Source organism: Mobula hypostoma, chromosome 2, assembly GCF_963921235.1.
Source record: "Mobula hypostoma chromosome 2, sMobHyp1.1, whole genome shotgun sequence".
NCBI lineage: Eukaryota > Metazoa > Chordata > Chondrichthyes > Myliobatiformes > Myliobatidae > Mobula > Mobula hypostoma.
The window spans coordinates 139,278,223-139,296,924 of record NC_086098.1 but is presented as its reverse complement, the minus strand read 5'-3'; the positions used below and the strand labels follow the sequence as shown (position 1 = coordinate 139,296,924).

Genomic DNA, 18,702 nt, shown 5'->3' with positions numbered 1-18,702 from the left:
CCACCTGGGAGAAGATACAGGAGCTTGAATATCTGGACAACCAAAGTCAAGAACAGCTTCTTTCTCACTGCAGACTTCTCTCTTTCAATATTTTTATTAATATTGTATGAATTGCATAAGTACAAATACAAAATTCATAAGGATACAAGTAAGTAATACGAATTACGTTACATTTAAATCACAGTAATATGATCACAGTATCCCATATTCCAAATCAATCATGTAGAGAAAAAAGATTGAATTATGAAATGAAATGAGACTTCTGAATTAAACACCTCTTTTGTATTCTTTCTTGATGGTGCTGCCACATTTTCAGACTCTTAATTCTACCTCTCTTAGTCATTCCGTTATTGTCACTTAACATTTCTTTTGCACTATATCAGGCTGTAGCACAATTTCGGCACTATCTGTGTTTTGTGCTCAATGCTATATTTATTATAAAGCGTACTGTTCACTGTGTAAGCTTTCACATGAGCAAAGAATTTCATTCAACCCTGGTATGTATGAAAATAAACCAATCTGAATCCTATTAATAGGCAGACCAGATGTGAAGGACCACGAGGACTACTATTTTTAATGAATTTTTAAATACTGTATTAAGTTTTGTCAATTGATATCCATTTTCAAATTTTCATTTTTGGTCCACATAAGATATCTCTTCATTTTCAAATCATCTTCTGCAGTAGTATTCTGTAGTCCATAGTAGCTATTTATTTTATCGTAGGGACCACCCTGAGCTTCTTGTTACCTGCTACTTTAATTTTCTATCTTATTCCCACTTTCACATATACTGAATGTCAGAGACCTCTAGCATTGTTGTAACAAGTCAAAAATACAAGATTGAGGAGCAACATTTCATCTCTCATTGGAGCATGCTGCAGCCTTCTGGACTCAATATGATTTTATTTCTAAGTTAAATAACTTGCTTTCTTTGTAACAGAACTGGTCATTTCTGCTGAAAATCATTTCAGAGTTCAAGAATCTACATATTTTTTGATTTTTCTTTTGATAACTAGCTTCTCATCTGGTTTTCTTTTTCAAAATATTCTCACTTTTATAAATTAATTTCAACTTTAACAATTAAATGAATCTGAACTGATATTAATCCTTAGAAAGCCTACTTGCAGGTAATGTGTTGCACTTTCTAGAAGCCCATCTTGAGATGTTAGCCTTTACTTTTGATGTTGTTGAACACCTGACCACTTCAGAATGTGTAATTTGATGGCAGAGTTTTGATTTTTAGAGACTCACAAGTGATTCTATTGCCAAATGGACAAGTAAACATCATGAATCTCTGCTTTGCTTCTGAAGTGCTTCTGAAAGCAAGCCATCCACTGATGAGACAGCATTGCTTATTGTGCAACCAGTCTGCAGTAGTCTTTGACTCCTGCACACAGATTCTACTCTTCTTTATGATCTTTATTCCAAGGTGTACTAAATTCTTCACTACCTTAAATCCTGAAGTGATCCATCAGATACAGTACTTTATAATGAAGACTGTTATCCTTGTGTCATTTAAAAGAGGCATAAACTGCATCATGTACAAAGCTTGATTACATAATCAAGACTGCTGGATTATTTATTGTGTAGCTTAATATAACTTCTTTCCCATTTCATTTAAGAACTGACCTGTCTCTGTTACCAATACTGAAGCTGTTTTCCAAATCCTATTGCTTTTTAGAAACGTGAGAAAAGAAAGCATGAAAGGATATTGAGTGAAGCCCTGGTTTCTGCAGTTACATATCTGAACCAGTTTCTACCACCTGAGTATGGCATTCACTATATTGCATGGGATATGGCCAAGTATACTAAAAGGTAAAATATGTACTTTTAATTTGACTATAAATGATACAAGATTTTTAAAATGTTCATTTTTTTTGAGTTCCTGATAGAACATCTTTTGATCTCGTTGCTGAAGCTTTATAAGATCTCTGTTTCCCTATGTACAAAAGAGCTAGATTCCACAGGTAAGGTAAGGATGACTCCCTTTAACCAATTGAACATGTAGAATTTCAGGAAAATTAGAAAACCAGAGAGAACTGAGCGGAAACATGCCAACCTAGAGGCATTTCTAACTCAAAAGAAATGTTAGGTTTATGGCTGTTATCCTAAGGCTGAGCCCTTCAGGTCATGTCCTGCACCCCAAGTCATTCTTAGTTGTTTCACCGATAATGTTTTCTCCATCATTGTTGAATTGTTCAGTATTGATTGCACAGTTCTGAGTTCTGATTGTAACTTCTCAGAAAATAAAGTGTTCTGTGCTACATCCTCTAAGATCTGGATAATATCCTGAGTTTGGGATAATAAATTCTAAGTAACACTCACATTTTACAAGAGAATTTAACAACCTCCCTAAATGGCATTGCATTGCTATTTATTGCTATTTTCCTCACATGGCGGGATTCACCATTCACCAGCAGTACAATCGAACTAGCCTCATAAATACTGTAGCTAAAAGAGCAAGTCAGAACACAAGCATTCCACAGTGACTGATTCTCCTTTTGACTCCCCATTGTCTTTCCATCGAGACACAAGTTAGGAATATGATGGAAACCTCTTTACTTGCCTGAATAATTGCATTTACAAGGGAACAGTCTGCAATAACTGAACTAGCAGCTCCCTAAGACTTTCTTGATAAGCACCACCCAAATTCATGCTATCTACTACTTGAATAAGGACAGAAGATGCATGAAATCAGCACCACTTCCAAGGACTGCTCAAGTTCTTTCACCATTCTGATGGAAATAAATTGCCGTTTCCTATTACATGATCAAAACCCTGGTGTTCCTTGTCAAACTGAACTGGGGAAATACCTTCACTCTGCATTCTGAGACAGTTCAAGAAAACAGATCACCATCACCAGCTGGAAAGTACTTAGAAAACATCAATGAATGTTGAGCTTTCTGGCAACACTATATCCCATGACCAAACATGGAAATAGTCATGAAGTCACACAGCAGGGAGGCAAGCTCTTCAGCCGGACTTATACATGCTAGCCAATGTTCCCTTATAAGCTGGTCCCATTTGCCCATGTTTAGCCCACATGTACCTGTCCAAGTACCATTTAAATACTATCAATGTACCTGGCTCAACCACAGGCTCATTCCATATACTGACCACTTTATGGGTGAAAATGTTGCTTCTCAGATCGCTATAAATTTTTTCCCCTCTCACCATAAACATATGCCCTCAAGTTCTTGATTCTCCAAACCCTGGAAAAATAGACTGTGCACATTCACCCTATTGATGCCTTTCATGATTTTTTTACACTTCTATAAGATTGCCCTTGTTCTCCAACATTCCAGTGAAGTAAATGCCAACCTTTCTCCATGACTCGGTCCCTCGAGTTCCCACAAGATCCTCATAAATTTTCTCTGCATGCTTTCCTGATTAATGGACTCTTTCCTTCAACCATTCAGTTCTTGAACCAACCAGCAAAACTCTAATCACCACTCTGATCGCTTTGCACAAAAATGGGCTTTATATTTTTCTTCTAATTGTTTTTATTGTAAAAATTATGTATAACTTCTGCATAATTTGTTTTTGTTGTGAATGCTACTTATGTGATACCTGTGAATCTGCTGCAGATGATTATTTCATTGCACCTGTGCTTGCATGTGCTTGTGCATATGGCAATAAGCTTGATTTTGACTCCTCTATGACAAGATGAAGAAAACTGAACACACTATTCCAAATGCAGCCTCACCAATATCTTGTACAACTGCAACATAACATCCCCACTTTTATACTCTGTGCTAGTATGCCAGAACCTTCTTCATCACCTTATCTACTGCGACACCACTTCCAGGGAATCACGTACTGTACTCTGAGGTGTCTCTGTTCTACAATGCTCCCGAAGGTCCTACCATTTACTGTGGAAGTCCTATGCTCATTTTCTTTAACGAATTGCAACAGCTCACACTTATCCAAATTAAAACCCATTTGCCATTCTTTGACACCCTTATTCAGCGGATCAAGATTTGTCCGTGAATCCTGATAACCATCTTCACTGTCAATGACACCATCTATTTTAATGTTTTCTGCAAACTTAATAATCATGTCCTGCACATTCTCATCCAAATTAATGCTGTAGATGACATCTAGCAATAAGCCTAGCACCGTACCCTTGGGAACACCACTAGTTAGAGGCCTCAATCTGCGAAGCAACCTTTCATCATCACCTTTTGTTTCCTACTGTCAAGCTAATTGTGGATCTAGTTAGCCAACTCTTCCTGGATCCCATGCATCCTAACTTTCTATTGCAGACTACCATGTGAAACTTATTAAAAGCGTGGTACTGAGTCCATGCACCAAAAGGCCTCCTCCTGTGTTGAAACTTCATTAGTTTTATAACTGTTGTTGTTTTTGTGTACTCTTTTTACGTTTGAATTTAAAGTACATTGTAATTAGTGGGCCCACAAAGGTCAGTGCTGAGGCCTCATTAGAATATTATAGAATTCTAATTAGAATATCTTCAATGTGAAACGTTAGCTCTGTTTCTTTCCATAGGTGCTCCATGAGCTATTGTTTTCAACTGTTTCTATTTCCATTGTTATCTATATTAATTTTGTTAAAGGAGCTGAATGTACTAAACAACACACACAAAATGCTGGAGGAACTCAGCTGGCCAGTGTAATCGATGTTCTGGGCCGAGACCTTTCATCAGGACTGGTGAAAAAAAGAGCTGAGGAGGTTGGGGGATGGGAGGAAGGAACACAAACTGATAGGTGAAACCTGAAGGGGGTTTCTCCAAAACTCCTGCCCTCTCTAATGGGATCCCACCACCAAGCACATCTTTCTTTCTGTCCCGTTCTCCGCCCCCCACCACCACTTTCTACACCTGCCCCTACACCTCCTCCCTCACTACCATTCATGGCCCTAAACAGTCCTTCCAGGTGAGGCGACATTTTACCTGTGAACAACAGGAATTCTGCAGATGCTGGAAATTCAAGCAACACACATCAAAGTTGCTGGTGAACGCAGCAGACCAGGCAGCATCTCTTGGAAGAGGTGCAGTCAACGTTTTGGGCCGAGACCCTTCGTCAGGACTAACTGAAGGAAGAGTGAGTAAGGGATTTGAAAGTTGGACGGGGAGATCCAAAATCTTCTTCGGCAAGGACTTTTCCACCCCCACCGATGACCCCTTCTCCCGTCTTCAACCCTCCTCCTCTTCATGGACACCCGCTCTGGTCTTCTGCCTGCTCTGGATCTCTTTATCGCTAACTGGCGACGGGACATCAACCGTCTCGACTTCACTGCACCTTGTCCCCATTCCAACCTCACTCCTTCGGAACGCTCTGCTCTCCACTCCCTCCGCACTAATCCTAACCTTATTATTAAACCCGCGGATAAGGGGAGTGCTTTTGTAGTCTGGCGTACTGACCTCTACCTTGCCGAGGCACAGCGACAACTTGCGGATACCTCCTCTTATTTACCCCTCGATCGTGACCCCACTAAGGAGCACCAGGCCATTGTCTCCCACACCATCACCGACTTTATCCACTCAGGGGATCTCCCATCCACTGCTACCAACCTTATCGTTCCCACACCTCGCACTTCCCGTTTCTACCTCCTACCCAAGATCCACAAACCTGCCTGTCCTGGCCGACCTATTGTCTCAGCTTGCTCCTGCCCCACCGAACTCGTTTCTGCATTCCTCGACACGGTTTTATCCCCCCTTGTTCAATCCCTTCCTACCTATGTTCGTGACACTTCTCACGCTCTTAAACTTTTCGATGATTTTAAGTTCCCTGGCCCCCACCGCTTTATTTTCACCATGGATGTCCTGTCCCTATATACTTCCATCCCCCATCAGGAAGGTCTCAAAGCTCTACGCTTCTCTTTGGATTCCAGACCTAATCAGTTCCCCTCTACCACCACTCTGCTCCATCTAGCGGGATTAGTCCTTACTCTTAATAATTTCTCCTTTGGCTCCTCCCACTTCCTCCAAACTAAAGGTGTAGCTATGGCCACCCGTATGGGTCCTAGCTATGCCTGCCTTTTTATTGGCTTTGTGGAACAATCTATGTTCCGTGCCTATTCTGGTATCTGTCCCCCACTTTTCCTTCGCTACATCGACGACTGCATTGGCGCTGCTTCCTGCACGCATGCAGAGCTCGTTGACTTTATTAACTTTGCCTCCAACTTTCACCCTGCCCTCAAGTTTACCTGGTCCATTACCGACACCTCCCTCCCCTTTCTAGATCTTTCTGTCTCTGTCTCTGGAGACAGCTTATCCACTGATGTCTACTATAAGCCTACTGACTCTCACAGCTATCTGGACTATTCCTCTTCTCACCCTGTCTATTGCAAAAACGCCATCCCCTTCTCGCAATTCCTCCGTCTCCGCCGCATCTGCTCTCGGGATGAGGCTTTTCATTCTAGGACGAGGGAGATGTCTTCCTTTTTTAAAGAAAGGGGCTTCCCTTCCTCCACTATCAACTCTGCTCTCAAACGCATCTCCCCCATTTCACGTACATCTGCTCTCACTCCATCCTCCCGCCACCCCACTAGGAATAGGGTTCCCCTGGTCCTCACCTACCACCCCGCCAGCCTCCGGGTCCAACATATTATTCTCCGTAACTTCCGCCACCTCCAACGGGATCCCACCACTAAGCACATCTTACCCTCCCCCCCTTTCTCTGCATTCCGCAGGGATCGCTCCCTACGCAACTCCCTTGTCCATTCGTCCCCCCCATCCCTCCCCACTGATCTCCCTCCTGGCACTTATCCGTGTAAGCGGAACAAGTGCTACACATGCCCGTACACTTCCTCCCTTACCACCATTCAGGGCCCCAAACAGTCCTTCCAGGTGAGGCAACACTTCACCTGTGAGTCGGCTGGGGTGATATACTGCGTCCGGTGCTCCCGATGTGGCCTTTTATATATTGGCGAGACCCGACACAGACTGGGAGACCGCTTTGCTGAACACCTACGCTCTGTCCGCCAGAGAAAGCAGGATCTCCCAGTGGCCACACATTTTAATTCCACATCCCATTCCCATTCTGACATGTCTATCCACGGCCTCCTCTACTGTAAAGATGAAGCCTCACTCAGGTTGGAGGAACAACACCTTATATTCCGTCTGGGTAGCCTCCAACCTGATGGCATGAACATCGACTTCTCTAACTTCCGCTAATGCCCCACCTCCCCCTCGTACCCCATCTGTTACTTATTTTTATACACACATTCTTCCTCTCACTCTCCTTTTTCTCCCTCTGTCCCTCTGAATATACCCCTTGCCCATCCTCTGGGTCCCCGCCCCCCTTGTCTTTCTTCCCGGACCTCCTGTCACATGATCCTCTCGTATCCCTTTTGCCTATCACCTGTCCAGCTGTTGGCTCCATCCCTCCCCCTCCTGTCTTCTCCTATCATTTTGGATCTCCCCCTCCCCCTCTAACTTTCAAATCCCTTACTCACTCTTCCTTCAGTTAGTCCTGACGAAGGGTCTCGGCCTGAAACGTCGACTGCACCTCTTCCCAGAGATGCTGCCTGGCCTGCTGCATTTTACCTGTGAGTCTGTTGAGATCATATACTGTTTCCGGTGCTCCTGATGTGGCCTTCTGTATGTTGGTGAGACCTGATGTAGGTTGGGAGACCGCTTCATTGAGTACCTACGCGCCATCCACCTGAAAAAGCGAGATCTCTCAGTGGCCACCCATTTTATTTCCACTTCCTTTTCCCATTCCAATATGTCTGTCTATGATGATCTCCACTATCATGATGAGGCCACACTTAGGTTGGAGGAACAACACCTTGTATTCCATCAGGGTAGCCTCTAACCTGATGGCGTGAGCATCGATTTCTTGAATTTCCGATAATGCCCCCCCCCACCCCTCCTCTCCTTCACCATTTCCCATCCCCTTTTCCCTCACTCACCTCAGTCTCCTTGCCCACCCATCGCCTCCCTCTGGTGCTCCTCCCCCCTTTTCTTTCTTCCATGGCCTTCTGTCTCTTTTGCCAATTTGCCTTCCAGCTGTTTACTTCATCCCCTCCTGCTTCAGGTTTCACCTATCACCTTGTGTTTCTCTCTCCTCTCCCTGCACCTTTTAAACCTACTCCTCAGCTTTTTTTTTCTCCAGTTCTGCCAAAGGGTTTTGGCCTGAAACGTTGACTGTACTTTTCTCCATAGACGTTGCCTGGCCTGCTGAGTTCCTCCAGAATTTTTTTGTGTGTGTTGCTCGGATTTCCAGCATCTGCAGATATTCTCTGAAAGTGATTATGTTTGGTTACTCCAGTGTTGAGGTAAGCACGTGAACACTGAATTCAATATACTAAGTTGGAAGAAGTCTGTTTCATCTGAATGGTAGGAAGGGAAGAGTTGAAAGATTTTGAGGTGGATTAACAGTATGGATTCTAAATGCGTTTTACCAGAAGTGAGGATTTCTACACCAGGGGTTATAGCTTTAGGTTAAGGCATTGCCCATTTCAGACAGATGAAAGTGGATTTCTTGTAGGAGTACTCTTTGAGAGAGCTGCAGAGACATAGTTATTGAATACTTTTTCTCCAGTTGCAACAGCCAGAGCAACATAAGGGAAGAGCTAGTGGTGTTTTTTTTAATGTGTATGATTGACTTTGTTTAAAATTGTGTGAATGGCAGCTCAGCCAATAAAAGGAAGGCAGGGTGAAGTGGAGTGTCCATTTTGTGAGAGTGGTAGTGTCTGTGTGGAATCTAAGGCTTGCAAAAATGTGGATGAAGTAAAAGAGAGAGGTTACTGAAGTCTCCAAAATAAAGAATTACACAAAGTTTAGAAAGGGATAAGGATCTAACATCAAGAAGCATGGAGGCAAAATTGACAAGATGGATTGTGAATGCAGGAATAAGAAATTACATTTTGAATGCATGCAGTTTACAAAATAAGGTAGATAAGCTGGAAATTGATACATATGATGCTGTAGGTATCATAGAATAGTGGTTGAAAGAAGATCACTGCTGGGAGCTACACATCCAAGGATATAAATCAGATATCTAATGGGAGTTATATACAGTCCCTCCAGATAGTAGCCAGGTTGTGGGTACAAACTAAAATGAAAGATAGAAATGACATATAAAAAGTGCCATGCACTTTATGGTTATGGGGGATTTCAATATGCAGGTGGATTGGAAAGATCAGGCTGTTACTGGATGCCAAGAGAAAGAATTTGTAGAATGCCTACAAGATGGCATTTTAGAGCAGCTTGTGGTCAAACCCACTAGAGAAAAGGCAATTCAGTATCTGGTATTGTGTAATTAACCAGATTTGATTAAAGACCTTCAAGTAAAGGAAACCTTAGGAGGTATGAAAGAATTCATAGAAACATAGAAAACCTACAGCACAATACAGGCCAAACATGTTCTTACCTTAGAAATTACCTCGGGTTACCCATATTCCTCTACTTTTCTAAGCTCCATGTACCTATCCAGGGGTCTTTTAAAAGACCCAATCGTATCCACTCTGGAGTTTGAGAGGGAGAAGCTAATCTTGGATGTATTAGTATTGCAGTTGAGTAAAAATAACTACAGAGGCAGGAGAGAGGAGCTGGACAAAGTTAATTGAAAGGGACAATAGCAGGTATGAAGTAGAGAAGCAATAGCTGGAGTTACTTTGAGTAATTCAGAAGACACAGGAATGCTTCATCCCAAAGAAGCAGCAGCATTCTAAAGGGAAGGTGAGTTAACCATAGTTGACAAGGGTAGTCACAGGCAGCGTAAAAGTAAAAGAGAGGGCATACAATCTAACAAAAATTAGTGGGAAGCTGGAAGATTAGGAAGCTTTTAAAAACTAAAAGGGCAAAAAAAGGCAATAAGGAATGAACAATGAAATACGAAGGTAAACTAGCCAATAATATAAAATAGGATACTACAAGTTTTTCAGATATATAAATGAAACCCCTTTTTACCAGGCATCTCTAGACATGTGGCTTGTTAGCCCCTCACTAACAGCCACTGGACTCTGGTGAGAAAACCAACTTTCTCAAACTCCATACGTCTAGGGTCTTTTTGACTTGGGTCCCGCCATGTGTTGACCCACCCCCGAACACCGACCTGTGTGAATACTGTGTAAATTCGGCCACCATGCAGTTAGCCGTTGACAAGAAATAACAGATCGTACGCTGCATACAATTATAACGAAAGTATATTTACAAATTTCAGTTTTATTGAACAGTTAGTAGAATAAAGAAAAAAAAACAAGGGCCCATTACAGGTAACCCAGTCCAAATGTGCATATAAGTTGGAGCTTGGTAAAGACATCTTGAAGTTGTCTTTAACTCACCCGCTGGACCCACGGTCTGCTTGAAAGTACACACCACTTTCCAAATGTCACTTGAAATCCATCTTGAACAAACGGGCTCCCCAGTAGGAGTGTTGGTCCTTCCTCCTTGAAGTCATTCATCTGCACAAAGCACCTTGTGCAACAGGGACGGCATCCTCAGCCATTTTCCCTCCTGTCCTCTCCCAGCTCCCACCAAAAAGACCTCAATTCACACCACTGTCCATCACCAAAACCCCTCCACCCAGCGTTCTCTAGACCTTCTCTCAGTTCCACCATCCTGATTGACTGGCACAATATTCCTAAGTTGAACAACATAGCCCCTTATCTTCAGTTCAAACCCAAACATGCTAAAAGCAGAACAGACTGCTAAAATGAAATACCTACAGCATAGCAGTAAAAATCTTAACCAGGGTGTTACATAAAGAAACAAAAGAGAGGCAAAAGTGGACATCAGACTGCTGGGAAATGAAGATGGAGAGGTAATAATTGGGAATGAAGAAATCGTGGGTGAATTGAATAAGTATTTTGTGTCAGTCTTCACTGTAGAAAACACCAGCAACATGCAAGGAATTTGAGAAAGTCAGGGTGCAGATTGAGTGTAGTTGTTATTACTCAGGAGGAGGTGCTTAGGAAGCTGAAAGCTCTCAAGGTAGATAAATTACATGGATTAGACGAACTACATCCCAGCGTTCTAAAAGAGGTAGCTGAAGAGATTGTGGAGGCACTAGTTGTGATTGTTCAAGAATAACTAGATTATGGAATGATTCCAGAGGATTGGAAAATCACAGAAGTCACTCCATTCTTTAAAGAAAGGTGGAGAAAAAAGATAGGAAGTTATAGGCCAGTTAGCCTGTTAGTAAGGAAGGCAATCACAATGTAAGTATTCATTTGGAGAGGACTAGAATATACAGTAAAAGCGAGGATGTAATGCTGAGGCTTTATAAGGTGTTGGTCAGACTACATTTGGAGTATTATAACCAGTTTTGGGGCCCATATCTAAGGAAGGATCTGCTGGCTTTGGAGAGGATCGTATGAAGGTTTACAAGAGTGATACACACAAAATGCTGGAGGAACTCAGCAGGTTAGGCAGCATCTATAGAAATGAATAAGCATTTTGGACTCAGACTCTTCTTCAGGTTTAGAAAGGAACTGAATTGAATTGACTTTATTACTTACATCTTTCACACACATGAGAAAAAATCTTTACATTACTTCTCTGTCTAAATGTGCAATGTGCAATTTATAGAAATTTGTAATAAATATTACAACAGGACAGTCAATATACCACAGAAATACAATTTCATCAGCGCAAATTAATCAGTCTGGTGGCCTGATGGAAGAAGCTGTCCCAGAACCTGTTCATCCTGGCATTTATGCTGTGGTACCATTTCCCAGATGGTAGCAGCTGGAACAGTTTGTGGGTGGGGTGACTCAGGTACCCAATGATTCTTCGGGCCCTTTTTACACACCTGTCTCTAAATGCCCTGAATAGTGGGAAGTTCACATCTACAGATGCGCTGGGCTGTCCGCAACACTCTCTGCAGAGTCCAGCGATTGAGGAAAATACAGTTCCTATACTTTGCAGTGATGCAGCCGGTCAGGATGCTTTCAATTGTGCCCCTGTATAAAGTCCTTGGGATTTGGGGACCCATACCAAATTTCTTCAACTGTCTGAGGTGAAACAGTTGCTGTTGTGTTTTTTTCACCACACAGCTGGTATGCATAGACCACGTGAGATCCTTTGTGATGTATATGCCAAGGAACTTAAAGTTGTTCACCCTCTTAACCCCAGATCCATTGATGTCGATAGGGGTTAGCCTGTCTCCATTCCTCCTGTAGTCCAAATCCAGCTCCTTTGTTGTTGTGATATTGGGGGAGAGGTTGATTTCTTGACACCACTGTGTCAGGGTGATGACTCCATCTCTGTTATTATTTGAGATTAGGCCAATCAATGTAGTATCATCAGCAAATTTAATTAGCAGATTAGAGCTGTGGGTGGCGATGCAGCTATGGGTATACAAAGAGTAAAGAAGGGGCTTAGGACAGGGGTCCCCAACCTTTTTTGCACTGCGGACCGGTTTAATATTGACAATATTCTTGAGAACCAGCCGACTGGGCAGGGGGTGGGGGGGAGGGAGGTGTTAATCACAACTGGAATATAGGTGATAAGTCAACTATAAGTCACTTCTCAGTGGCTAATACACTCAATTTCGTTTCTAAAACGGTTTATTTAACGAATTTAATATTAAACACACAGCACATATTTTCCTCGCATGAATATAGTGATAAGTCAATTATAAGTCATGAGGGGGGTCCTTATGTCCAGTCTATTCCGCAATTTAGTTTTCGTTGCATTCATTGCAGAAAACTCCGCTTCGCAGAGATATGATGTTGGAAATGGAAGCAACGTTTTCAGTGCTTTCGGGGCTATCTCAGGATATTCAGCCTTGACTTTGATCCAGAATGCCGGCAGAGACGTTATGTCAAACATACTTTTCAGCCCACCATCATTTGCAAGCTCGAGGAGTTGATCTTCTTCCCGCACTGACATGGATGATTCACCGGGGACATTCACAAATGGGTCACGGACCCATTCCTTTGCATGTCTTGGGTCGTTTGCGGTTGGGAAGTAACGTCGAATTCTGTCGACAGCGAAGATAGGTGATCGCGCACCAGCTGTGAGCCTCAGGCTACGTCCACACTACGCCGGATAATTTTGAAAACAAAGCCTTTTCTCTTCATTTTGACCCTCCATCCACACTGAAACGGCGTTTTCATCCCCCAAAAACGGAGCTTTTCTAAAACACTCTCCAGAGTGTGTAAATTTGAAAACGATTGTTCGGTGTTACAGTGTGGACGGGAAAACGGAGATATCTGAAAACGCTGTCATGACAATGCCACAACAACAATGCTTTTTCTGCTTCTGCTTGGTACTGTGCAAGCACTGCCCGACGGCTGTTAAAAAGCGCAGTCAGTGTGAACACGTGAGAGTTAAATTGTAAAGTGAGCTTTTTTGACTGGATCCCCTAAATTGATTTGATTGAGTCTATCTTTAAAAATATTAGTGTCAGAAATACTGCGCAGGTCTGGCGGCAGAAGATTCCACTCTCTTGTTGATATTGGGTAGAGGACGGCTTCATGCATGTGTTGTTTACTTTATCGTCTACGTTAATAGTTTGTTTGGAATTAAACACCTCCACGTTCTCCACTGCTCTGCTGACTTCGTAGTCATTGGTAACTCGCAGAAACAGCTCGACTTCATGTCTATCTAAACGAAGAAGTCCGGTCTGATTTTTCCAGTGGAGGTTTTCTTTGTATTCCTCGAAGACATTGTTGAAAACTTTCTTTCGCTGTTCTTGTTGGTACTCTAGTTTTTGACCAATGGAAATAGCACAACGCCACCGCGGAAATGTAAATATTATACTGGTTCCTCTTTGCTTGTTTTCTGTAGATGTCTGTGCATGCCCATTAGGAATACATTCACCCAAATATCCGTTTTAGTTTGGACAGAGATATTTTGAAAAACAGTTAGTGTGGACGCCTGTCGTTCTTGCTCAAAACCAGCGTTTTCAAAATTATCCGGTCTAGTGTGGACGTAGCCTCAGTCTCTCGCAAATTCCCAGCTAATGTTGGGAACATGTCAAATATGTCCCTGTCCACTCGCCGTCCCCACAGTTCCAGTTTGGTTGTGAAAGCAGACACTTTACCTGCCAATTTGAAGACAGTTGTCATTCCCCCCTGAAGTGACAATTTGAGTTCATTGAGCAGGTTGAAGATGTCACACAGATAAGCGAGTTTTGCTATCCACTCCTCGTCACTGAAGTGTGCTGCCAGTGGTGACTTTTTTCTTGAAAGAAATCTCTGTAGCTGCTCTCTTAACTCAAAAACCCTGGCCAGGGCGCTCCCCTTTGATAGCCACCTTACTTCAGTGTGTATGAGAAGGCGGTCATGCTCTGCATCCATTTCCTCGCAAAGCTGCTCAAACAGACGTGAGCTAAGGGCTTTTACTTTGATGTGATTGATAACTTCAACAACGTCACTCAATACGCTCTTAATATCAGGTGATATTTTTTGGCTAGCCAGCGATTTCCTGTGCGTGACACCGTGTGTAGACTGGCATTTGGGAGCAACCTCTTTGACTTGGGTAGTGAAACCAGACTCGTTCCAACAACTGTGCTTCGATGTCCTCCGCTATGTCATCAATTCTCCTTGAAACTGTGGTAGCTGAAAGAGAAACCTGTGCCATCTTGTTAGCTGCAGCTTCTCCCAACAGTTCACAACACATGTCCTTGGCAGCTGGCAGAATCAATTCTTCACCAACAGTGAAAGGCTTCTTAGCCTTAGCAATATGGCTAGTCACTAGGTACGACGCTCTCAGAGCAGCAGCATTTGTGGAGGTGGTGGCTGTCAGCACTTGCTTCTGTCCCGCTTGCTCACGTTTTTTCCGCTCAAAAAACTCAACAGTTTGTCTTTAAGTGTAGGGTGCTTGGACTCAAGGTTCTGAAGCAGTTTTAAGGGCTTCATTGCCTCATTAGACAGCTTGTCTCCACATATTACACACAGGGCGCTTGGAGTGAGCAAGTCACCAGTCGCAATAAAGCCATATTTTATGTATGACTCGTCATATTTTCTGTTGAAGGAAGCTTTCTTTGTTTTTGCGGTCTCAGCCTCAGCTGTCTCTGCGTTATCATTATCGTTAGGCCTTTTATGTCCCCTACCACCTCTTCCAAAGAAACTCTCAAGTGACGTTTGTTTTTTACTCATTGAGTAGTTGCAGGTTAATGACCGACTGATGACCTCGCGTGCATTCAAGTTCAACAGTAGACGTGACAGGGAATGAGGAAAGGTGCAGTTGACTCATATCGTTTCCCTGCGGCCCGGTAGCACATGCTTTGCGACCTGGTACCGGTTCGCGGTCCGGTGGTTGGGGACTGCTGACTTAGGACGCAGCCCTGAGGGGCACCAGTGTTGAGGGTCAGAGGGGCAGAGGTGATGGAGCCCACTCTTACTACTTGCCAGTGATCTGACAGGAAGTCCAAGGTCCAGCTGCACAAGGGTAGGATGCCAGAATAAAAGGTGGGGAGAAGAGAAGGAGGACTAGCTAGAAGATGATAGGTGAAGCCATGTGGATGGGAAAGGTAAAAGGCTGGAGAAAAAGGAATCGGATAGGAGAGGAGAGAGGACAGTGGGAGAAAGGGAAGGAGGAGGGCACCAGGTAGAGGTGATAAGCAGGTGAGGAGAAGAGGTAAGAGGCTAGAGTGGGGGAATAGAAGTAGACCTCCACTCTCCACACCAATCCCAACATTACCATCAAATCCGCAGGCAAAGAGAGTGCTGTTGTATGTGGCAGATTGACCTCCATCTTGCTGAGGCCAGGTGGCAAGACACATCCTCTACCTACCCCTTGAAAAGGACCTCATTTGGGACCATCAGAAAAATGTCTCCGACAGCATCACCAGCCTCATCAATTCTGAACTCCCATCCACTGCCATAAAACTCGTAGCACCTGGACTGCTGGTTCCGACCTCCTATCCAAGGTCCACAAACCTGACTGTCTGGATAGGTCCAGATTGCTTGCTCCTGCCCCACTGAACTTGTGTCTGCATACCTTGACTCTATTCTATCCCCCTTGGTTCACTCTCTGACCACCTATATCTACAATACTTCACATGCACTCAATTTTCTCAACAACTTTCAATTCCCTGGACCTAATCACCTTATTTTCACTGTGAACGTCTAGTCTCTGTACACTTCTGAGCCCCATCAAGAAGACTTTTAAGCAGTCTGTTTCTTTCTGAACAAAAGACCCAGCCAGTTCCCATCCACCACCACCCTCCTCCATCTGTCATTACTGGTCCTCAGCCTCAACAATTTCTCCTTCGGCTCTTCCTACTTTTTCCAGACTTAAGGGACCATGAGCACCCGCATGAGCCCTAGCTATGCCTGTGTTTTTATTGGCTACATGGAAGAGTCCATGTTCCAAGCTTTTGATGGTAATACTCCACAACTCTTCTTGGAATACATTGATGACTGCAACTTTACATCCAGCTTGTCTTTAAATTCACTTGGTCCATTTCTGACACCTCCCTCTTTTTTCTCAATCTCTCTGTCTCCATCTCTGGAGAAACTGTCTACCAACATCTCACGGCTATGTTCGCACCCTGACTCCTATAAAAGTGCTATTGCCTTTTCTCAGTGTCTTCGTCTCCACCGCATCATTTCCCAGGATGAGGCCTTCCTTTCCAGGACATCAGAGATGTTCTCTTTCCTCAAAGAACAAGATGTCCCTTCCTCCACCATTGAGGCTGTCCTCACTTGCAGCTCCTCCTTTTCCTGGACATCAATGCTTACACCATCTTCCTGCCACCTTAACAAGGATAAAGTTCCTCTTGTCCTCACCTATCACCCTATGAGCCTCCACATTCAATTTATCATTTTCCGCAACTTCTGCCATCTTCACAACTTCTGCCATCTTCAACAGGATTCTACCACCAAAAATATCTTTTTTACCCCTCCTCCCACTAATCTCTCTCATGCCACGTACCCCTGAAAGCAACCAAAATGTTGCACCTGCCCTTTTACCTCCTCCCTCACCTCCATTCAGGGCCCCAAATAGTCTTTCCATGTGAGGCAACACTTCACTTGCAAGTCTATTGAGGGTGATTTGTTGTGTCTAATGCTCCGGAGGCTGCCTCCTCTACTTTGGTGAAACCTGTCGTAAGTTGGGGGACCACTTTGTCGAGCACCTCTACTTCATCTGCCAAAAGAGTAATTTCCTGGTGGCCAAACATTTTTAATTCCTATCCCCTTTCCCATTCCGACATGTCAGTCCATGGTCTCCTCTTTTGCCATGATGAGGCCACTCTCAGGGTGGAGGAGCAACACCTCATATTTTGTTTAGGTATCCTCCAACCTGATGGAATGAACAATGGTATCTCTATCTGGTAATTTTTTTTCCTCCCCCTTCCCTCTTCCATTCTCCATTTTGGCTTCTTACTTCTTCTCTTCACTTGCCTATCACCTCCCCTTGGTGCCCCTCTTCTTTCCTTGGATGCCCTGGATTTCCAGCATCTGCAGAGCCTCTTGTGTTTATAAGAATGATCCTGGGAATGGGCTAACATGTGAGCAGGGTTAGCCTGTGCATGCTGGTATTTAGGAAAATGAGGGTGATCTTGCTGAAACCTACCAAATATAGGAAGGCCTGGATAGAGTGGGCATGAAGTGAATGATTCCGATAGTGGAGAATCTAGGACCAGAGAACACAGCCTCACAGAATGTCCCTTTTAGAACAGAGATGAGGAGGAAATTCTTTAGCCAGAGGGTGATTGCCACAGATGACTGTGGAGGCCAAATCATAGGGTACAATTAAAACAGAGGTTGACAGGCATTAATAAGCGTGCCTAAGGTTACATGGAGAAGGCAGGAGAATGTGATTGAGAGGGAAAGTAAATCAGCAATGATCGAGTGGTGGTGCAGACTTGATGGGTTGAATGGCTTAATTTTGCTCCTATGTCTTATGTTCTAATATCTTCAAGGTGAAGACTGACAGGCGTTTATACTACCAGTAAAATGAGGGATATGGGAGAGTGTGTGAAAGTGGAGCTCTGGACAAAACTTAAACCTATTGACGACAGAATGGACTCAGAGGACATACCTACCTACTTTTTCTGTTTCCTGTGTTTTTATTTGGAGTGGAAGCTCCTTATCCTATATCTTATTCATGTTGTACAGTATTTCACAATAACATTAGGTTTCAAAAAGGGAAAACATGTTGTATTCCCCTTTGAGCACAAGCCTTTAATAAAATATACTCTGCGAAAGCAAATAAATTAAGGGGATTTAGGAAACTCTTATTTACACACATGGATGATAGAGAAATGAAGGGAAGAGGGAAGGGTTAGATTTTTCTTGGAGTAGGATAAAAGTTTGGCACAACATTTGGGGCCAAAGGGTCTGTACTTTGCCTTTATGTTGTGTGTTCTAATAAAGCAAATCATTATAAGCAACATAATAAATAGCCAACTCAGTAATAAATTAATCTTGTAGTTATATTGGAAGTCACCTCTGAAGGTTAAGAGCTACAGTCTGTCATGTGGCTAGCAGCTATTAATGTCATTTATACTTCGATCTTTTGAAAGATCTAGCAATTAACCTTGATAATGATGCATTGCATGGTGGAATTTGTGACATTTACTGTCATCTGTGTATCAGGTGTCTGGAAACAACACACTGAAAGAGAAGCAGTAAACCTGAGAATTGGAGATGCTTTTGAAATTAAAAAAAATGAAGAAATTACTGAAAAAGGAAAGTAGAATATGAGACTAAGCTATTAAGAAACGTAAAACAGACTTTATCAGAATTTCCATGAGTATGTAAAAATGGTATGTAAAAGGCTAATGGGTACAAATGTGGGTGTCTTACAGAGACAGGATAATTTATAATGAGAAA

At 43.1% G+C, this 18,702-nt stretch overlaps 1 protein-coding gene across 2 annotated transcripts in view; it reads left to right on the top strand.

Annotated features, from left to right (window-relative positions):
- The window catches only part of fig4a (FIG4 phosphoinositide 5-phosphatase a), a 120,031-nt gene that overhangs the window by 56,236 nt on the left and 45,093 nt on the right, over positions 1–18,702 (top strand). For both annotated transcript variants that reach the window (XM_063040771.1, XM_063040772.1), the window contains one exon: positions 1,682–1,815. In XM_063040771.1, coding sequence (XP_062896841.1) covers positions 1,682–1,815 — 134 coding nt within the window. The remainder of the gene's footprint in view (positions 1–1,681; positions 1,816–18,702) is intronic.